Here is a 22878-nt window from a genome sequence, read left to right as displayed (position 1 = left end):
TCACAAAACTACAAATATTTCTTACTTAAGATTCTTTTGGCAAATTAGGTGTTAGACCCAAATCAGGTTTTTGAGATATGGCCTATTTCTTTATTCCAGGAACCATTCATATTCTTTGGTAATGTTATCTGTTAGGAAGCACCTGCCTCCAGGCAGCACACTCTTCAAGTCAAAGAAGGCAGATCATGCAACTGTCCTGAGGGCAGCTGGCCTCGATGGCTGAACTGAGCTCTGGTAGTTAGCTGGTGTGTCCTCCTTCCAGTGTACTTCTGTCTTGCAGAATGCCACTGCTAAATTTGGAGCTGCTTTTCAGCACAGACTTCTTAGGATCTCTGATCCATCAATCTAAACAGACTAGTACAGAAAAATCTAAGTCAGGTTACAGTGAACTGCAGGGACTTTTTTTTTGCAGTGGTGCAAGGAAGCCTTATCTTTTAAGGTGCTTCTGAGTTGAGAATTCTTGAATGTTAGGAAGTGTAGCTTTCAAGTGCATAAAATTTCCCTTAGCACTGGAGATTCAACATGCACCAAAATCCTTTTAATTAATTAATTTATTTGGCAGGACGTTTATGAGGTTTTTCTTCTTGAGGTTCTGTGCAATATTCAAATTGAGCCTTCTTTTCTTACAACAAAAAGGGAATAATTGGCATTCTATGACTTGGATAATCCTTGAATTCTCTTAAGTAGGTGCAGTGTTTATCCTTTGCCCAGACTGTCATCTGTATGAAGCAAAGTAAGGTGAACAGTCCCACTGGAAGGAAGGGAAAAAAAGATACATTTCATTATCAGATTAAAAACATGCTGCTGACATCACTTCGGGTTGAAGTACCAAAACATTACTCACCTGGAACACACTGAGTCATGATAGTGAAACTGATCCAGGTCCCCACCTGTTTTGGCCAAGGAAATTTAAAATATTTCTGGTGACAGCATTTGCATTTATGTCTCTATTGATCAAAATAACCTTGTCCTAGTATAGTAAATAAAAAAATCAAGGTCAGCCAGATAAATTTCTACTGTTAATGACCTTTAGTCAAAAAGGTGAACAGTGCCTTATTATCACAAACAAAACCTTTATATTTGCTTCCACAGCTATTACAATGACAAACCTTAAAGCATTAAAACAGTGTCCTTCCTGTTTCTCTGCCTAATTTGTATTCATCAGACCTCCATCACTATTAGCAATGGTAACTTTCTATAGTCCAAGGCCCAATGCTGCTGTCATTAACATCTCTTGGTCTCCACTGAATTTCAAACCTGACACTGTCCTTCTGTGCAAGAATGAATGTTACACTGAGTTGCACTGACTTTATCTGCTTTTGAACTCAGTCAGGAGTTAGCTCCTGATTAAGGAATATGACATGATAAACTGATTACAGTTTCTAAAGTAGTCACCACCAACACAAGTGATTGCATAACTTCAAATGGGGAAGAAGACTTTGGCTCATTTTCTCTATCACAGTATCTTTTATTTGTCTGACCACTATCTTCCTGCCTGCAGTGATATTTCTAGGCTCTTACATTATAAATCCACCAGACACCTCCATCCCCTCATTGCAACACACGTTCAGTGACAATCTCCCTGTTCCTGGCTGCAGAATTTGCCCTGCATTACAGGACATGTCCTGTCTAGCAGCCACATGGAAGCACTGGCCCAGGGTCAGGGCTTGGTGTAAGGTTAGTCACATCTGTCCTGACCCAAGGGAGGGGAGGAAGAGCAGACAAATTCTTGTCCACAACCTGATTTCATGGGGTTTAGGGAAGGAGGGGAAATGTACTGAGCTGAACGGTTTCAGAGGTTTCTTCCATGTAAAACATTCTAAAAGAAACAAAAATATATTCAGCGAAACTAAAATCTGAACATCTTGTTTGAAAATACATACCTCATATGTATAGTTAGGGCAAGATACAAAGAAAAACAGCCATGTGAAAGGATTCTTTGTTGGATATGGGATCTTACAGGTTTTGGATCCTATAGATTAGAAAACAAATCACAAAATATTCATACTGCTAAATATATTGTTTCGTGTAAAGACAAACCAGCTCTGCCTACTTCTGTGTCTCATGACTGTCAGAGGGACAAACAGGATGTGGGAAGAGAGGATGTCCTCTGGACTCACAAGAGGAATGGGATACCTGTGAGGGAACTTTCCCTTGCTCACCAAAACATAGCTTGTAGCAGCATTGTTTCCTTTTGCACTGGCAGTATAACCAAAGTAACTGTTCCCAACACAACCCAGCCCAAAACAATAAAGATTACAGTAAGATAAGAAGTGCTGTTCAACAGTCTGATGTCAGCGTCCTTGCACTGTCTGATTTCCCTTAGAATCCAGTCTCTACAGTGCTGAGCAACCTGTGCTCCCACAGCAGTCAGTTGACAGTATCAACACCCCCCAGGATCAGGTCTTTCCTGAAGCAGAGCAACTGAAGGAAGTACTGAATGGCTGGAGAAAACTGAAAAATGATGATGCAGTTTTTTACCATTTCTCCGGAGGTCACTGAGTGCAACATGAATGGAAAAATTTCCAGCTTCACACAGCTGCAAGAAAAAGTATGACAGAGTTAAAAATGTTCTTCCCTTCTATTTGTTTTTCTTCCTTTTGTTATTTCCTGGGGTTCTTTAAAATATTTAAGAAAAGGAAAATAATCTATTATAAACATAATAAACACCCTTAACTAAGACTACTGACAGAAGGATGAAACCGCTCCATTTAAATATGAGTTCATATTGTTATATCTTTATGATATTTTTCAGAAACTGTGGACTCCATGTCCAAAGTACCAAATTTATGACTTACATAATCCCCTTGAAATCTAAATAAACCACAGGGGATAGAACTGAACTCAGGGGATACTTGCTTTATTTTTTGATCATTCTTATGCCTTTAAAAACATAAAAAAAATTATTTGCATAGTCTTGGTTTCTCAAAAGTTATTAAAATCCCAAGGAAGATGCAGTTTGGTCTCTAAGTAAGTTTTCTTTTCTAGAGTATAATTAATATGAATCATGAAATATAATTGACCCAGCTTCCTCCACTGGATTTAAAGAATGCTGCCCCAATCAGTTACAAAGAGAGTGTATTGAAACGACCCATCTCTATGATTATGGACAGTCTCCAGTGGCTGCAATGCATAACTGTTAGCAAATGACTAGTGGTCAGAGCTCCTGAGTTTATTCCCAGCTCTGTGCTTTCAGTTATGGAGTATCTCTATAAAATGTGAATAGATTATGACCTCACAGAATTTTTATCCTGGGAAGCTGCTTTGGGATCCTGCAGTCACTGATGATTAATTTGTCAAAGCAAGTGAGTAGCTGCTGTTCTAAACAAGTTAGACATACATAGGAAAAGTCTTTGTATGGAGGTACGTCTTTATTGGCTACACTGACTTTGCTTCTGCATGTATAAAGTGTTCCTAGGAACTGTGAGAATGAACAGTGACTGAAGAATTTTGTATTATAAAGAAAGCTATAAACAGGTTTTGAAGCTCAGCAAAATGAAACTTTATCACTGGAAATTATCAGCAACATACTCTCTACTTGGCCAGTTCTATGAGATTTATGATCTGTTGTGATTCTTAACACTCAATAAACAGTTCACAAAAACTCACTGGCTTTTAAACACAGGGTCACAAACTTTTAAAGATTATGAGAGATCATCCCAGCAGATAAATATCCTAGTCTTGGAATGGACACTGAATCAAAATATTCCTTTGTGTACAAAATCTCATAAAGAACTGATGGATTTATCTGTTTTGCATGCAAGTGGTCAGCCTTATAGTGTGTCCCAAATGTCCTAGTCCTAAGTATCTGTTTATCCTCCACTCCTCCATTTATATGACTGAAGAACCAAGGCAAGACATGTTTGCATTTTATAGAAAAAGCAAGAAACCTACCAGAAACATGATCACAGCAAAATTTATCTGTTTTTTCCCATAAGCTATTAAAAAAAGAGTTTGCATGTCATTAGTACTAGTACAGGAAGTACATACATAAATACTTAAATCATTGAGGGCTGTTTTGCTACTTACAAGGAGGAGTGTAAAGAGGATGATTGATGTAATATGCAAGCCAAGCTGCAAATCCCCAGTAATATAAGCAGTTCTGAAAAATAAGCAATTTTCTTTGTTTTAGTACAGTCTTTTAGGCCATTATTCACTGCAAGGACTATTGATAACAATGGATCAGGATAATCCTTCAACTTGCTGATAATACAAGAAATGGCAGTACCAAGTGTGGCAGGTGGGAGCAGGTAACAGGAAATAAGAAAGGAAATGGTACTAATAGAGTTAAGATTTCCTCTAAAATATCTTGGAGCTGTTAAGTTTATAAACAGTTTTAGAAAGTATGATCATATGACTGAAAACAAAATTATATTGTATGGCAAGCCATTGGGCAAAGTTGAAGCGCATACAGACTGTATGTTGAAGAGAAACTTGTTTTGCTGACCCCTGAGACTGTAAGACCAGATGTGGGCACTGTCCTCTCTTCTCTGCTTATTATTTTGCACTGCCCAATCTCCTGTCCTCTTCTTCACCTCATCAGTTTCTTTCTTTCCCATGCTTTTCCTGCCTGATGCTTTCCTCTACGCTTTCACTGTGATTTCTCTAGTTTGTCCCTTTTGCTGCTGTCCTTGTGTTTCTGCAGTGCAGTTTCCACTCTCTAAACTCTGATAACACAGCTGTCACTAATGGCTGTACTGACACATTCCTGACCAATACTTGTGCTTGTACATAGGCTTCATCCATGAAAAAACTACTTACGATGACAACCTTTACCTTTCTTTGGCCTCCTTGGCCCTGCCTCCTGTGGGGTTTTTTCTGACAGTCATTGCTGCTTTGGTGTCTTGGTGACATGCTATTGTCTCCCTCCTTACATATATGTAGGTGGGAAGGAGGCCCTTTCTTGGGCCCTTGCTTTTCTTTGCTCTGTGCCCTAACCTCTAGGTGCCATTCTCTTGCAGACAGACTTTAACCCTCAACCATTCATACATTTGCCTCTCATCACTTTAGTCTCTTTCACCCAACCTAGTGCTCAGTTTTTGATGTCTTTGGGTATGTTTGTTTATCACCTTCAGGAAGACCACAACTGAGCTCTTTATCTTTCTTTCACCACCTCTTTTCTTTGCCTTATCTTTCCTTGCATCCTATTTTCAATTTTAAGCAAAACTCTGATCCTCTTACTCTTTCTGGTCCTCTTTCTTTTTCTTGGCCTTCCAAATAGGTTTCTATAACTTAGACATTCCTAGGTGTTTCTACTTTCTCCTTCACCACTTCCTTTCCTACTCATGCAGGCAAAAACCCCATCCAAGGCTGTTCTGCCTGGTTTAACTTTTTTTTTTTTTTGCTTTGAATTTTGCAGTCTTTTCCTCCTGTATGTACCAGAACTGCATTTCTAGCAATAATGCCCTGGAAAAGTGATTACCTCAGCATCTCCAACCTGCACTAGCTGACTGCAGTGTCTGATGGTGCATTTTCTGAAAATGCTGGTGCCCCCTCATCTGCTGCAAACAGCTGTATCAAACATTCAGTTGCATTTCCACTTTCTTCTCAGGGTTAATTGAACCACTGCAGTGCCCAGAGACCTCAGACAAAATGGATACCCTTTTGGGTGTGCTGTAATACAAGCACTTAGTATGTCCTTACTCTGAGGTTGTGTAAGAGAGAGCTGATGAAAAAGAGCAAATTATTAACAAGAAATTACAAATCAGGTGGGATGAATGAGCAGAAAAAATAGCTTCCCTGTGATGACTTCATTTTCCCCCAGGAAATGCAGCAGAACCAAAAGAATTATTCTAGTGAGGGACAGTATAGGTAGTGTTCTATCCATAAACTACTGCTTCCTCCCTAAAATTAGCTTCTTCAACAGACACAATTTACTGACTGCTGTACAAACTTAGGTGGAAACAGTTTCTTGTAATCTTGGAATGGCATCTTCAGGAAAACCTTCTCCTAGCTTCAAGGCTTGGCACAGGATGGAACATACGGCAATGGATTTCATTGAAGTAGAATTAAATAAATTAATTATCATGGCTCAGTCCCCAACAATACATGTTCTAATGGAACTGAACAAGTGCTAATCACCCAAAGAACATGATTTACTGCAAGACTATTCCTCAGTTATAAGAAAAGAAACTTCAGGATGAGTGGGGTCTACCACTGCTAAGGGCCTTTACAATAATACTTGTAAATGTCCAGCTGCCCCTTGAATCTGTATTCCTCATACAAACGCCTCCAGTGAGGTTCAAATAGGAACATACAGACTTCAGAAACTCACTTGGAGAAAATAAAGAGTTTCTGTGAATCCTGAATTATAAAGCTTTACAACAGTCTCTTATAATGCTGTGGGTCAAGTTCAGATATTGCAGGGATCCCATAAATAAATTATTCCTAAGTTTCCAAACTTACGGTTAGGACTTTTGTCTTCTCTACTGCAATTGATAATCCACAGTTCTTGATATCCTGCCTCTATTTATTCATGACCAGCATGTACCCTTCTGTTTGTCTTCTTATATTGTCTTCTGGTTTAAATAGTATTTATTTAGATCTAATGTTCTCTTTCCTCCTGATATTTTTCTACAAAGTGATGATATCCCTTCTTTTTACTCACAAAAATGTTCATGGGTAAAGAAAGACCATGTAAACCAATCATGAGACTAATCTTTGAAGAATTCTTCTGGTACTTCCCTATTATTAAAGTCTGACTAATCCTTTTTTGGCACAGCCATAATTATCTTTTTCATTTAGTTCCTTTATCACCACACAATTTTTGTATTCATCCCTATTTTATTCACCCTACGGAGTTGTTTACTAGGTCCAGATAAATCAGGCATTCTGCCTTTCCAATCCCTAGAAAAATCATGTTTTAGAAAAAAATTATACTATGTTAGTATGCTCTGCTTTTGATGAAGCTGCTGCATTGTAGGGCATAATTTATTCTTAGTTCCATTTGGGAAAAAGGGATGAAAATCACATCTCTCATCAATTCCCATCTCAGATTTCTGCTTATTGAGGCTGAAGTATCTCCTGTACACATAGCATTCTACTGCACCTAAAAAAGAAGCTATGTGCATCTGCTGTGTATATGATCAAACCCTGAAAGTAAGAAGCCTTGTCTACCACTTATATGTGATGGAAAAATGGAAAAGAAGATGTGATGCTTTTCACAGTGGCAGAATTTTGGAGTAACACCACCAAGGCCAATGAAATTATAAAAGCAAATCAAACCCAAGCATTGCTAAACAGGTAAAATAAGAACTGTGAGCAACTTTACAGATGAAAGCAAGTGCCACCAACCTGAGAAGATGGAAAAGAGGAAGTTATCAGACTGAAAGTGATCAGAATTGACTGGTACAAATGTCAATTTTAGCAACAACAGTTTGTATGGTCTGAAAGGAACAAGTAGTTGTCAGAGATGGCAGTGAGAAAAATAATTATCACACAGTTTTTTCAAGGTAAAGTTGCTCATTTATCTGCTGTTTAGCATGCATTAGCTACTGCTGTGTCAAGAACAAGAAATCTGCAAGATCTGTTGTGTCAAGAATGAGATCTGAGAACCTTCTAACAACTCTTGCTGCAGGAAGCACAACAAATTTCTAGGGCAAATTTGAAGGGTCACTGCTCCACTACAGACCCTCCTTTCCTGAAAGCTATCACCTGAAGGACCAGAGCCACTGGACAGCTGTAAGGAGTTAGCCACAAGGTAGAGCTTCAGCTGCTACAATTATCACTGCCATAGTGCAAATTGCAAGGAACTGCCTAAATCCCAAATCTTAAAATTCCCAAATGATTTTCCAGTTGATAATCTCTTGTCTTCCTTAGAGTAAGTTGTACTTTTGACTACTAGTGTGTTCTCTGTTGCAAACATTTGTAAAATAACTACAGCTTATGCATAACCATGGAGTCACTGTACTACTTCTCAGACACCCAGGGAACAGAGTCTGCACCCCAAGAGCTGCCATGTGTCACAGCAGCACTGGTGACATTAGGGAATGCTCCTGTGGAGAAGAAAATGCTGAACAACTAAGCTACTTTGCACTGGATCAAAGGCAAATTAACAGTTTCTTAACAACAAAGAGAATTTTAGGTGCAAAGCAGATATAAAATGACTGTTACAAAAATAGATATTTTTTTTTTAAAGAAAGCAGCTCTCCCACCATTGTGCCTGCCTGTACTACCTTTGAAGTTAACTTATTACTAAAACATTCCCACCCAAGGACCTAGCTGAGTGAAAAGGAAGGGTATGCTGAAGATTTAAAATTCTAACAAGTAATGAGACTTCTATAATACTAGTAACACTATGACAGCATGTGGGTTATACAATAGTGACATTAGGAATTTTCTGAAAGAAGCTCGGGCAGCTTTATGGGTGAGATGTGCTGTGCATTGCTACAAAAGCCACACAAAATGTCTGTGGTGCAGAAGCAGAGCATAGGCTGGCTAGGCTGGATTTGTAAGAGCAGCTGTGGATGGATTCTGGCACAATTTACCTTCACAATATTCCTCAGTGGCATAGTCCCACGGGAGAATCGATGAACAAACACTGTTTCAATCAACCTTTTGATGTAGTGGAAAGAATGGCAGATGCATGCCAAGCTGGAAACAGCAAGACAAAAGCATTTAAGAGTGCTTCAAAAACCCATGTGTGGCAAGACATTTGGAATAAGACTACATGAAATACTGCTCAAGCTGCAAACAGACTTACTTAACTACTGGGTGTGGACTTGATGCAAACCTCTCATCCAGTCCATAGACAAAAGTCATGCGGAAATAAAACACAAAATAGATGAACAATGGACCTGTATATTCTATCAAAAAAACCTGCAAAAAGAGAGAAAATCATTAGACAGCTGAATTAGGTGATAGTTTTGCTTTGGTCTCTTTGTGATAACTAATACAGTGGGATAAACACCTCCACACATCCAGGATGGCACTAAGGGAGGCAGGGAGGGAGCAGAAGGTTTGGGCTCAGGCTATGAAACTGGTAGCCATGCACATAAATATTTTGCAATTATTTGCTTCAGTTGCATTTAAACAGCCATTGCCAGTGCAGCAGACAGTGTGGGTATGAAAAGATAACAGTGGCAGCCCAGAGATTGTGACAAATATGCATGCATGTTACATTTATGCAGCTCTCACCCCTCTCTTGCACTCAAAAGCTGTTGCTTTATTTTGGTTTAAAATGAAATTTGGTGAAGAATTTGTCTTGAGAAATAGGAGTTCTGCTTCTACTGAATGAATTTTGTTTAAACTGGAAACACAGCTTGTAAGTATTCACAGTGACCCCATCTGTGTGAACAGTTAGCACAGCAGTTGTCCTGGGAAACAATAATTTCATTCTATGTTCAAACAAGCTTTAATTGGAATACTAGAAGGAAAATAAAAAGAAAGGAAAAAAAAAAAAAGAGAGAGAGAAGAAACCAGAGAAGCTATGTCTCTAACTTGATTTCATTCAGATAGGTGTGTATTTCTTGGGAATAGCACTTTAAATTGAAGTTAACTTTGGATCAAATACTAACAGCTGAATTTTCCACCCATCTATAAGTGAGGAAGGTAAGCCCATACCTCACTTACACAGAAAGAAGGGAAATTGATTGCACCTCTGTCACAAACAAACAAAACCCCAACAACTAAAGAAAGCAAACAAAGAATAAACCCAAACAATCCCAGTTCGCTAATGTGTTTAGAGTTGTTTTGATACTCAGAAAAGTTGGGTTATTGACTTCTGTTAAGATCAGCATTTTCTCTGGTGAAGATCAGGTTTGCTTGAAGATGAGAAGCTCATCTTTTTGATAATACTAAAGTACTTGCTGGTTTATATTTGAATGAAGTAGCTCGAAGGGCAGGAAGAGCAAAAGATTATGAAATGGTGGAAGCCTGGGGTTACTCTGCCCTATGATATTTTGGTGGATTTTAATGCACATGTGTCTTGAAGTCTACACTGCCATTAGTTTTTGTCTGTCTTCCTGGTTTTTTAAATTGAGTAATAGCTGCAAGATTTATCAGCATTGCATCCAAAATAAAGATGTAAAGACTCAGTCTTGCACAAGATATTTGACTTTTTAAATTTTACCTCCTATTAACATTGTCTTAGCTTTTTGTAATCAACACAAGGTTTTATTAATATCTCATAGCTAATAAATGGTAAATATGCCTTTAAATTATGAGGTACTTTTCTCTTGACATCGTACTGTTTATTGGAACTAGAGTAATACTGTGCAGCAAGGACCTTCTAGAGAGCTAGAAGGGTCATTGGTCACCTCACTGCATAAACAGCAGTGCTGTGTTGCCTGCCAAGTGAGTTGTGATAAAATTTGCATTTGAGCTAAGACAGTAAATATGCAAGGTCTTTGTGAATGGCTGCTAATATTGCAGAAATAATCAGCTGTCATTAGCCTGTCATTGGTGTCCTGGGACACAGTCACATGCAGACAGCAACTAATCTTAAATTTATGCATTTTCTTGCTGGATTCACTTCAAGTACTGACATGTGAATTTGCTCCCATGCCTCTTTTCAGGAGAAACTCAATGGAGTATAATCCTAATTTTGACAGGAGTTACACAGGTCCTTGGAAAAGATTGCCAAAGGCATTTACATACCTAGTTTCTAATGATTTTGCAGTAGACATCCATTTGACAATCTGCATTTTAGCTCTGTAGAGCCAACCTACCCTGCAGCAGGTTTTCCACTGCTGCTCTCCCAAGGACCTAAACAGACATTCAGTCTGTTACTGCTTTCCCTGATTAAATGAACTGAAGCAATCAGGATTCATTGCCTGCATCCACTATCAGAGCAGACATCATGCAGAAATATTGGAGAGAAACAAAAAGTGATGTAAGGATTAACTGTGGAAAACTAGCCATTACAATGACTCAGACTTGAAGCAGAGCTCACCGTAGTCCATCCTATCTGTGGCCCTAAATCTTTAAAGTATAAGGTAGCAGTTGTGCCAACAGGGAGGTGCTGCAGGATTTCTTCATCCCTCAGGGACTTTCCTTCTGAGAAGGAAAGAAGTAATTACATCTTAGTGACATTCAAGTCCACTTTGGAAGCATACTAGCTTTATATGGTGCTTTATCTATGAGACTACTGGATGTGATGTAGGTTTATTGGAATCTCATTAAACAGACCAAGAATATTGACACTTAATTTTTATTTATCCCTCTAATCACATACAGGCCTAGATCCTCTGTTCACACCCAAACAGTTAAAAAGAATTCTCAATCCTATGTGCCTGCCTAGTCTAGTAGACTTTCTTTGTCACTGCCAACAGCAGAATTTGTTGATGGGGCAATGCCCTTTGACAGTTCCCTGACCTAGTCAGCTGCACCTCTCTCTCTCTTCTGCTATTCTCATTGCTCATCATCAGAGAAACAGAAGATAGGATAAGCTGTGTTTGGAAAACTCTCCTATAAAAATTTTCATTGCCTTTCTTTTCCCAAACAATCAAGTTATGAGGTGATTCCACTGCACTTGAGCTTTTAATGCCTAGATTTGGAGGAATCTCCAGAAGGCCAGCATTTTCTCATGTTGATTCAAAGAGGAATCTGACAAGGGAGACCCTCAGAGAAGGAAAAGGAAAGATAATCATACATCTGTTTTCCATGGATAGATTTTACACAATGAGCAAATCTTCACCAGCATACTTTTAAGGGATTGTTTAAATAAACTTGTCCTTAATGAAAGCAAAGAAAGAAAGCGTTATATTTTAGCTAAGATGAATTCACACAGTTTGGCAATTAGACTTTCTTTTGTGGACTCAGGCCATGTAAGAGGCTTCTAGTAGCAATACCTACAAGTGTATTAATGAAGTCAGCCAGCTGTCATCAGCTTTGTCAGCAATTGCTAAGTCCACAGCAATGTGTTCTGCATTAGCTTCCTTCAAAAGAACTGTAATTCCTGCCTGAGAATAGAGGATTAAGTGAATTGATAGCTCAAACTCACAGCCCTTTTTGGTGCTCCCAGCTGAGCACCATCATGGAGATCATTTGACTGCAGCTAAGGGAAGTGAATATCTAGATCCTGTGCTGCCTCTCTGGAAAGCAACAGAGCTCAGTAGTGAGAAAGTGTATTGGAACAATGTGCAAACTCCTAAATTAATTACCAAGCACCAGGGTGTAACTGTGTTTCCTTCCAAAGAATTGTATTTGTTCTGGATTCTCTTCAGCTTTCACAGTGCTAATTAACATAGCTGGAAATAGATTCTTAAGTGCCAATACCCTTAAGTACACCTTTCATGCCAGGGCCCTGCTCAGCTTAGTTACTCCAGACCTCACAAGTACTTACTTGGATCAAGTTTTATGGACTGCCTTGCTGGGTACCACCGAGGATCTGTAAGACCATACAGAGTTGTGTGATGTACAATATTCAGTTTAGATCACCCACTACTAGAGTGAATGCAATACAACAAGATGAGCTTCGTTTAAAGGTTTTTAGGAATATTTATTCAACACTAATATAGGTGATAATTATACAGCAGAAAAAAATACAAAGCTGTATCCGGATAAAATAATTTTACTGAAATCTCACTGTGATCACATTCATGTGCAGGTTATCAGCATTACATGGGCGTATATTACATTTCAATTATGTAATTTTTTCCTATTTATGTACTGGATACTCTGATATGATGTGAGCTGCTGCAGAAGTTATACTCACATAATTTATGGAACATCAATCTGATCTCTCTAATTGTAGCATTTGGTTCCACCTAGGCAACAAAAATAAGATGCATATTTTGAATGATGACTACTAGGTGTAAAACTATTAAGCCAAACAGAAATGTGACCTAGACAATGAAACTATTTTGTACAGATATCTAGCCTTGGCATGAAGGATTCAAAGAAGTGACAGGAAAAAGGCAGGGCAATTTTTGACACCTGTTTCAGAGGCAGCTTCTCTAGCAGTGATCAAGAGTTACTATTACAGCAGTGACAATTTGATGGTTTCTGAGTACCAAACAACAGGCACCCTCTTAGTAAAGCAGCTTAGTAAAGGAAACTGAAGTTGTCCTTTTTGCCCAAAACCTCCTTCTGGAAAAAGGTTGAAATACAATGTAGTCAGTATGAAGTTTGCATTATCATTGCAAGTGGCCAAGGAAAGGCTACCAGAATATTAAATACCCTTCATAAACACCATATTTATTTACTTAAGAAAAGTTAATAATTTCTTAAAAAGTCACCTAGTCTTTTAAGCAGATTTTTGTTTTACCTTGTCTAGGAAGCACAGCTGTTTCTTTGTCTCCCAATCAAGAATTTCCACCTGAGAGGATACAAAATGATAATTAATCACTATTGGCTAAATAATATGTAAAATCTTAGCTGATTCCAAAATTCATAATTAATGTGACTCTCAGAGTGGGACACCGTTTTTCTCTGATCTGTGAATTGAGTTAAAAACCTTCTTGATGTTCTCAAGAGACAGCTTCAATCACCAGTTTCCAAAAGCATTCAACTTGGAGAAAAAAAAAAACCACCAAATTAATTGTCTTCTTGGATATATTCAGTAGCAGAAGTAGCTAAGTGTTTGATTAAAAAAGTGATCTTGGGTATTTTCTTATGCTAGAGCAAGTGGAAGAAGTAAGGGGTAGCGAAGTTTCACAGGAATTACTAAGGAACAGTACATTTATGATTCATAAAATTAGAGCTTGAGAAAAAAATTTAAATGTAAATATGCATATAAGCAAACATTCTGAGTAGCTTGAAGATTTTTGTGTATTGTTTCCAGAATATTTTAATTGCAAGGAGAGTGGAAAATATTGGTGGACATAATGAACAAATGCAGCTAAATATCTGGGCTTCACAAACATTTAAACATTTGTTATAGGAATAGTTAGTGTTACTCTTGCCTCTTCAATCACTTGTTTTATTAATTACAAATTAGCATTGTATATTCCAAGCAGAGGTTTAGCTACATCTCTGAAAAGGAAAGAGCAGTTTATTTCCATGATCAAATGGCTGTTTGGCAAAATGTTATGATTTGATCAACAGCCAAGCAGAAAAGTCCCCAGACATTTCAAAGCCCAGTTGCAGCAGCTCCCTAAACCTCACTGCAGTTGTTGGGGTTTTTATATAAACATCTAGCATTAATTATGTTTGGTACTAACTGGCCAAGAGAATGGATTAATATTAGACTTTAAATATGATTCCTCACTAAAAATAGGAGTCACAGTCCAGTATCCTTCTCAGAGGGTTGCTTTGAAGAGATCACTTGGTTGGAGTATCTTATTTCTTGTTTCACTTGTCCCAAAGGGTTTTCTTTTGGCAAAGCAATGGAGCACTTCAGCTCCAGTCACACCTCTCAGATCTGATCTCCACAAGGAACACTAATGCCACGGTGGTTTCTGCCTGTGCAATGTAAGCTCCCACTGGGACATTGAGGGAGAGAAGTGCTGTTCCTCCTTTGTGATATGTAACAAGTATGTGATGGATTGTTAGGATATGTTTTCCCTTGATTTTTTATATTTAAAATAACACACATTTCCAGTTTTAATGTCTGTTTGTGTGAAATCTCCATGGGAAAGCAAACGAAGTGGATTCCTTTCCCAGAAGACTATTCTTGAAATACATCATTCTGACACTTGCAGTCCACAGAACAAGTACAGGGCAGAGAGGGGGCTGTACACCACCTTTTGTCCCTTCTGATGCCAAGTTGCTACAAGGACTATTAAAATCTTTGGTGGATCTCAGAGCTCTTCTGTCAATGGGCTGCCCTGCGGACTGCAGCAGTGCCGACACCTTTAGTAGTGTCCTTCCCAATCCATACCCAACCCAAGTGCACATATATTATCAGAATCCCCTAGTTTTAATCTATGGCCTCCAGTGGTTGCATTAGAGAGATATTCTCCAGGTCAATTACAGTGGTTTAAATATCTTTCTGCTACCTAAGGTATTTTAGCTGGGTTATTATTGCTAGGCACAAGACCAGACTGAAAATTTCAGGGTTCTTCTTTTGCTCTGTGGTTTTCATGGGAGCAGCTGTACAGAAATATCTGTGAACCTTTAGAATCAGTGTGGAAAACAAACAAATAAAGCTTCATTCCACTGTTACTTGGTTCTGTTCCAGCACAACTCTTTCAAATGCCAAATTGTCATACTTGCCTTTACTGGTCCATGCAAATACCTAAGGGAAGCCTATAGAGATGATGGATCCAGACTCTTCTTGGAGGTGCACAGAGATAATAATGAGAGGGAATATGTCTGGATAAAACAGGAGAAAATCCAGACACAAGGAATTTTTTTCACCATGAGCTAGACCAAATATGAGAAGTTGCTTAGAGAGGATGTGGAATCTCCATTCTTGGAGACATTTAAAACCAGACTGGACAAGACCCAATGCCATTTGATCTGGCTATATCTGCTTTGATCAGGAGTTTAATTGCATGATTTCCACATGGCTCCTGCAACCTAAATTGCTCGATGTTTCTTTTTTTTTTTTTCCACTTCAAACATTTAATTTACTTTCAATTACTTTCAAGATCTGAGCAAATATCAAACATTCTTTTCCTTTTCAGAATGATGGATGCCAGAACACAGCTTTAGACTCCACTCCAGTCCACAGCAAATTGTGCAGCAACAGAATGAAAGCAAGGTGACTGTTTCCTCTAATTCTTATTCCTCTTAGATTTGTCAGAACATCCCCCAGTGTAGGTGTTCCCTGCACAAGGAACAGAAAAGCCTGATCCAAAGCAAGAAATGGTAGTTCCTGAACATCCTGGCCAATGCCATGAAGCACCCTAGCACTGAACACAGTGTTTCCAGCCTTGAGGCACAGCACCAAGGCAGTTAATGCACTGGTTGGCAACAGCTTTTAGACACCCAGCAATCTGTTCTTGGAACACTTACTGATGGGTATCATCTCTTTTAAACATAAATTGTTTGGCTCAGAGAACTTCAATTTCATTGTGTTTTCAAAGCATTTAGCACAATAGGACACCAACTGTTGGCCTGCATTAGTGCAGTAAGACTTACAGTCCATTTATTTGGTAAATTTTTAAAGACATTTTAAACTACAGCTTCTCTGAGACTACTTAGAGTAGAACTTAATCAATAGGCAGATTTGTGCAAGACGTTAAAAACTCTTTTACAAGTGACTACAAATATATATCTTTGATTAGAAGACAAATTTCTTCAATTGCATCAGGATTAAAGATCAATAGTGTCATTAGTAAAATAAAAAAATCTTGACTATTAATGTTTTGAACACAAACAAGTTGAGGGCAAAGAATGACCAATATACAATATAAGCAGAGAAAAGTATATTCAGCTGTTAAATTTTTATTCAGAAAATAAAAAGGTAGAATAAAAGTATTCATAAGGGAAAAATAGCTGAGCAAAGTGTTTAAAAAGAGGTTTTAAGATGTAGTGTCTCTGTAATAGACTTACAGAAATGTAGTTCACTTGAATTCCTGCAGTTTAAAGCCATAGCTAAAGTGCTACAGGATCAACAGATCTTCAAAAATAATGTGATAACTATTATGGCAGTACTGACACATTTATCATGTCTGTGCATCTTAGAAGTTTAATTTGAAACCATTTGTAATCAGCAGATTGAGTACACTTGAGTGAGACTTTATAAGCACTGACATAAGCATAAATTGTTTTGATTTCTTTTGAAATTACTCAGTTAAAAAAAAAAAAAGTTAATTTCACAGTATAGGAACCAACCAGTCTGAGAGAGAGCAATGCAGAATGAATTCTCCCTGAATTGTCAGAATGCTTACATAAATCAGTTTCTTTGAATTTAACTCTAAAAAAAAAAAATCCAGTGGTTGCCACAGTCCTAATTGTGGCAAATTGAGTCTTTCTAAACATTTTTTCCTATAGAATTATTAATTTTCTCTATCTCCTTTGACTTTTCTGGTAGACTGTGTTGTTCCTGAAGGGAATAAGCATGCCTTAGTGTGATCTCACATTAGGGCATATCAAGAATAGTTTCCTTCAAGTCAAGAGTTAAGCCAAAGGAAGATTGCTGTAAGTGTTCTTACACTGAAAATTCTGTTTGTGCTGCTGCTTTACAATTGACTCTCAGTCTGAAACTTCTCTTGCACCGAAAGGTACAAACTGTTGCAGAGGATGGGTCTAAGGATCCATCTAGAATTGGTTTCTGAAACAGCCAGCAGCAGACTCAGAAAAAGTAATAAAACAGGGCAAGAATGTAGTGACTGAGGGAAAAGGAAGAGACAGACACAGTGATTTGGATTCTCCTGCACCAGAAGTGCTGCCTATGTATTTAATAGTTTTTCATGGACTTCTCTCTTCAACTAGTTTATCCATTTGCCTTTTAAACCTGTGTAAACAGTCCTGAGGCAGGGAGTCTCACAGCTTAGCCACATGCATGGGAGAAATTCCCAAATCAGAACCAGGGCAAATGTTCACAAAGCAAAATTTCATCATCTAACCTGTGGAGTGCTGAACCTTATTCTCTAAGTAGTCCAGCTAAACAAATCCTTACCTCTGAAGCAATGGCTCATATTTCACGAGACTAGAATCTTATTGCATTATTTCACTGTGTATAAAGACATACAGTGATGCCCATACTCAAAGGGCTTTCTAAAATGAATTTTCACTTTTGTAGAATTCAGATGTCTAACATCTACAGGTTCACAAGAGATACTCTAGGTATTTACTCCTCAGCTTCCTAAGTTCTGCTCTTCTGCAAGCCAGTGTTTGACCTGTGCTGACACTCATAGTGCACTTTTATTTCTTCCACCTGTTTCTGATTTGCTAGTTAGACATGTTCTCATCTAAATCCCCAAGGATATTGATCCTGTAAGCATCTTTATCCCAAGGTCAGCACAATGCACAGCATTTAGATTCTTTCTGAATGAAACTAAACTGTCAACAAATGACATGCTGCTCTTCATGCTTTACATGTAATAGTTAGACACGCTGCCAGGAAGTGGGAAAATTGCTTTGGAATTTTCTTTTGCCATTCCCCATTTCTCCCACAGGCAGACCAAAAAGTACATGCAGGAGAGGAATTCAGTGAAAAGGGCTGTCTCCTACCAAAGAGAAAGCCTGAATTTCTGTCTCTCTGAGCTCCTTTTATCACTGCTCCCTTCCATTGTAATTCTGCTCAGTGCTTCTCTACAGCAGATGCATTCTGGGATACCACACAATAAAGAGATAAGAGTTGAAGTAAACTTGGATACCCTGACCAAATTGTCCTATCTGACCTTGGAGCTGGGTGCCTAACCCAAACACATTGCAAAACCCAAGTGGCTTTGTGGACCTGGGCCTAAGGATGCTGACAGCCAGAGCTACAAATGCTCATCCTTCAGAAAGGCATGGATTCATTTATATAATTGGCAGAGATAAAATGAGTCAGCATAAGAACAGTCAGGAAGGAAAAGGAAGGTCTATTTACTTGTGGTGGGAGGCTGATTTATATTTCAAGAAAGGAGAAGTCGTTAAGGCCTTCACAGTGAATTCTGGCTCTTGAAAATCTAGAAAAACTTTTCAGCTTTTACTACTATGAGATCTTGCAGGATACACAAGATGAAAAGGAACCTCCACCAGTTAATACTGACTCAGTGCATATTTACTTAGGCTGGCTAACAGAGAGCTGCATGTTGCCAATTTCCCAGGCATACTGAAAAGTCACATCATTCACTGAGTATCACTGTCACTACGAAGCACATTGGAGTGCCTCCATCTGAGAACCTGAGCCAGCTTTGACTCAACGCTAAGTAGACATCCAGGTTTTCCAACACTACTGCATAGCCTTTTCCTTGTGCAAGAGAGTATTCACTGCCTTGGGGCTTTAGTTTATGGTTATTTTCTACAATGGCAATATTCAGGTAAAAGAGTTATACAAATTCTTTGTGAAATCACAGTCATATCTTTGTATCAGCACTGTGTTTGCATTATCAAACTTCAGTATTTCTAGTGTCATTACTACTCTTTGTGCATAATTTGCTGTAGGGATGTCAAAATGTACAGTGTATACTTTTGACATGGAATTGAAGAAATTGAAGAGGGTTTTTTCCTGTTTTTTACCTAGCAGCATCAAGGATGGGTCTGCTGCCTTTTGATAGCACAGGAAGACTGGAAACCCTGGGAATTTTAGAGAGCTTATACAGACAGGTGAACTTACAAAACTGGGGATTTGTTTTTTTTCTAAATATACTTCAAAGAAGTCCATTTTTTTCCCTAATATAAGACTTTTAATTTCAAATGTAGCCTTCAAATTCTGAGTAGCTCCAGGTACTTTCTGCCAATAAATGTTTTACTATCATCTCCTCCTATGCAAAATTTTCTCTTTCAAGCTTCACAGAGGAAAAAAGATAAATTGCTGCCTTCTAAGTAAAGCAGTACAACTGAATGTTGAAGTGTTGGTAAATGTGGGGAAATGTGGAGTTAGAAGAGTAAGGGATAGCGTTTGCTCTGTCATCTCATCTCTTTCTATGATAATAATCTTTAGTGTTACTTGTGAAAACAGAGCAGATGTCTTCAAACAGCAGGGAAATTTTCAGTTGTCCCTTTAAATGACTGTTCACATATCTCATATGTGGCCTTGTCTTTCTGGCAATTCGTGGAGGATACAGCATCTTGAAATGTTCTGCAGTCCTGCTTTTAGCACTTGTTCTCAGTGCTCTTACTTGACAAGGCTTTAGACAGCATAGCTCTGAGAGGGAGCAGCCTTTGTAACAGGAGCTGTGACATCTCAGCCATGCCAGCCAGACAGCAGTCGCCACCCCCTTACATTCAGAGGGTTTTCATCACAGACAGAAGAGGGAGGGAACTTTAAATGCCAACAAGGGGGGGCAGTACATTATTGCTTTTAGACTGTACTGCACATGTCAGTTCAATCTATCATCAGGGAGTGAAGATTCCAAAATATTTTTTGGGTATCGTTGCTCACAAAAGGCACTTACCATCCAAACTAATTAAGGAAGGAAAAGTACAAATGTGGCTCTTATGACAGGAATTTTCTACAGTATGAATATATTTGTTCAAGGATCTTTCCTCTAGGAAGTCAGAACACCACACTATTTTCTTTATATGAAATGCTTTTGAAGATCTAAACCTGTCAAGTAAAAAGAAACAGTACAATTCATTAGTCTAACTTCAGAGCTCTGCTGGAGACATTTACATCTGAGCACGTCACATAGGCATCCCTCCTATGGAAGGGAGGAAAAGAGGCACTGTTAGGATAAACAGTATCATAAGCTCTGAAACAAACCTCAGATAGGTCAGAAGAGTTGTTCTCTATAAAACTTAGAGAATTGAGCACTCCTAAAGAATAGTAATCTAGATACAAGTCTCTGTCACACATCTCTCAAGTCTTTGGAGTTGAATTTCCTCAAATTATCAGGTGCAGTATTTTCAAGTATATGCATATTTATTTATAGTTGTCCTTGAGAAGGTTCTTCTGAACTATTAGTGATTAAAGAAATGAGGTGAAAGTAGAAACAAACCAACGTCTGAAGTAAAGATGACAGTTTGGTGATTGTGAAGTGATTTGTGATTCTTATCAGGAAGTACCACAGAAGAACAGTAAAGGGTAAATGCTTTATAAATGTTTAGGGGAAAGTACAAATTTATACAGTTCCTCAAAGAGGGAACCCTAAAGTTTATAACAACAGTAGAGATTCTGCCTGTTCTCCCCAGGAACTGCTGAGAGAAGTGGGACACTCACCTTCTCTCTTTACATATCTCAGCTTTGAATGTGTGGTGAGGAAATGCAATTCAGGATTCAAAGTCAATGAATTTGAAACAGAAAACAAATCAGGGAGAACAGTGCAGAAAGCAATAGGGAACTGCACTGCTAGTGTTAGGCAGTTTTTGTCCACATCCTACCCCTGAGACAGCTTACACATGGAATGAGCTGGGCAAATGTGTTTCCACCCATTATCTGCTATAAAAAGAAAAGGACTAAGATATACAAGGCTGACATGTAAATTCATGAATCATGCTGAGTTTGCTTTAGTGTAGCTTAAACACTGGATCTTGACTTAGGACTCCAAAGACCTGGATCTGCTGCTATTGTCCTGGCTAGCAAGACTAAGCAGGTCATTCAACTTTTGTGTGTTTCCCCATCTGCAAAATCAGGTAACAATAATGATGTCTGTGCTTTTGAGGTCTTCTAGTAACTAGTTTTCTTCAGGAGTTCAAATAAGTCTGAGGCAGAAGAGAAAACCTGAAGTGACTGAGGCCAATCAGAAGGGTATTACACATGTGCTTGCCCCTGCATTTGAATCTCACAACAGTTTGAATTCTCCCTCACTGGTAGAAATCCATGAGGCAGTAAAAGCTTGGTTGTTTTTCCTAAAACAATCCTGTGAAGTCAAGACTGCTGAGGAAAAAGCACAGTGCGGGTGCCTACCTTGCACCCGAAAGAGCTATTGGCAGTTTATTTTGCTGAACTGTAATGTCTGGATCATTTTTATAGCTTTGAAAAGTAAAACCCGAACTTTTAGGTCATGGGGAGTTACTAAAGGAGTAGATGATTTTCAGATGACTTTGGATTCTACTTGTGTTATAACAACTGCTTTGTAATTTGCACGGGAGGAGGAACATTCCATCCCCTGTGCATTTCTTTCAGGTAAGTCGTGATGGAGAAACCCAAGTATAAGCCTGCAGAAACACATTCAGGATTGCTGTAATTTGGCTTGTACAGACCTGTTTTAGTAACACAAGCCTTTCTTTAGATTTTTTGTATTAGCCAGCCCAACTAATTCTAGCAAAGAGTCGGTGTGGTGTTTATGTAAGCGGATGAGATGTTACCCTTGAAGCTCCCCAGGTGCACGTTACTCTGCGCTTTCTGTACGCACAAGGAGCTGACTGTACTAAACTCCTCCCGGCTGTTTTTTATTCCCCACTCAAGATCGAGCGCTCCGTGCTAGCAAAGGGCCCTCGCCCGTATCCGCCGGGCAGTGGGCGCCGCGCCGGGAGCCGTCCTCTCGGCCAGGGCATTAACTCGCCCGCCGGCTCCCTGCCGCCGAGCCGAGCCGGCCCAGGGCGCTGCCGCCCGCGGCCACGCCTGCACCGGGCCAGAAGGCTGCACGGGACGGCTGCCGGCGAGGTGCACAGCGGCTGGCCACGGGTTTTTCCCAGAAGTTGGGGACAGAAGGTGCCGAGAACATTCCTCGCTCTCGCTCTTTCCGTAGGGCTGGGACGCGCTGCCAGAGCCAGCGCAGGCTGCCCGCGGTGCTGCCCTAGGCAGGACCCGCGAGAAGCCCAGAGCCATTGATCCGGCGCCTCCGCGGACCGCCGAGAGCGCGCCGGGAAGCCCGGGGATTCCCCCCGCCCCGCTCTCCGGGAACGCGTCCGAGGAACGCCGGGGACGCGGGGATCAGGAACGGCGAGGGGAACGTGCCCGGGGAAGGAGAGGACGGGGCGAGCGGCAGCCGCTTTTGCTTCCTCGCCCCGGTGAAACCCCCGGGGAGCAGCGTGCCCCTCCGGGCCCCTCTGCCCGGCTCCGGCGGCGTTCACTTCCCTCGGCAGACTCGGGAGCGGGTGGCTCCGGCTCCCCGGCGCTTCAATGCAGATGGAGGGGAAAGAGAAAGGAACCCGCCGGGATCCCGGGCAGCCCCGTCCACCGGCGGGAGGATGTTGCGGGACCTGGCCCGGGCTCGCCTCGCCTTGGCCGCCCCCCGCCCCCGGCGCCGCCGCACCCACCTCGAAGAAGCCGGCTCTGCCGCCCATTCTGCGGGCACCCGCCGCGCCGCCCCCGCCGCCGCCCGCGGCACCTTCCGCGGGGCCCCGCGCTGCGGCCAATCAGGCGGCGCCCGGACCCCCCGCCCCGCCCGGGCCGGGGCCGCTGCCCGGCCGTGCCGGTGGGCGGCTGCTGGCAGCGCTGCCTGCCCAGCCGGCGGCGGTGCCCCGGGCAGCCGCAGCAGTGCGGGACCGCCGGCACCTCGCGCACGCCAAGTTCTG

At 40.3% G+C, this 22878-nt stretch overlaps 1 protein-coding gene across 3 annotated transcripts; it reads right to left on the bottom strand.

The window, feature by feature from the left end:
* Positions 1-67: 67 nt before the first annotated feature.
* On the bottom strand, positions 68-22696 carry LOC132331154 (very-long-chain enoyl-CoA reductase-like). 3 transcript variants are annotated; one of them, XM_059854270.1, is made up of 13 exons: positions 22621-22696; positions 13208-13258; positions 12656-12707; positions 12284-12328; positions 10892-10995; positions 8702-8817; positions 8487-8592; positions 4030-4102; positions 3895-3938; positions 2482-2539; positions 1884-1972; positions 845-890; positions 68-751 (listed from the first exon to the last, which is right to left on the bottom strand). In XM_059854270.1, exons 1-13 carry the CDS (start codon positions 22645-22647, stop codon positions 624-626), a joined length of 939 nt encoding a protein of 312 aa, XP_059710253.1. In that variant the 5' UTR covers positions 22648-22696; the 3' UTR covers positions 68-623. The 3 variants fall into 3 exon arrangements, with proteins under 3 accessions (XP_059710253.1, XP_059710254.1, XP_059710255.1); XM_059854271.1 differs by lacking the exon at positions 22621-22696 and adding an exon at positions 19875-21799; XM_059854272.1 differs by having other exon boundaries at positions 534-751; positions 845-970.
* Positions 22697-22878: the final 182 nt, after the last annotated feature.

Source organism: Haemorhous mexicanus, chromosome 9, assembly GCF_027477595.1.
Source record: "Haemorhous mexicanus isolate bHaeMex1 chromosome 9, bHaeMex1.pri, whole genome shotgun sequence".
Lineage (NCBI taxonomy): Eukaryota > Metazoa > Chordata > Aves > Passeriformes > Fringillidae > Haemorhous > Haemorhous mexicanus.
This window is presented reverse-complemented; position numbering and strand designations above follow the sequence as displayed.

Coding starts and splice junctions, on each gene's coding strand:
- LOC132331154 (XM_059854270.1), bottom strand. CDS start 22,647: ATGGGCGGCAGAGCCGGCTTCTTCGAG. Junction 13,259..22,620: donor GCAGAGCCGGCTTCTTCGAG/GTGGGTGCGGCG, acceptor GTATCCTCTCAG/GTGGAAATTCTTGATTGGGA. Junction 12,708..13,207: donor AGCTGTGCTTCCTAGACAAG/GTAAAACAAAAA, acceptor TTTGTTGCCTAG/GTGGAACCAAATGCTACAAT.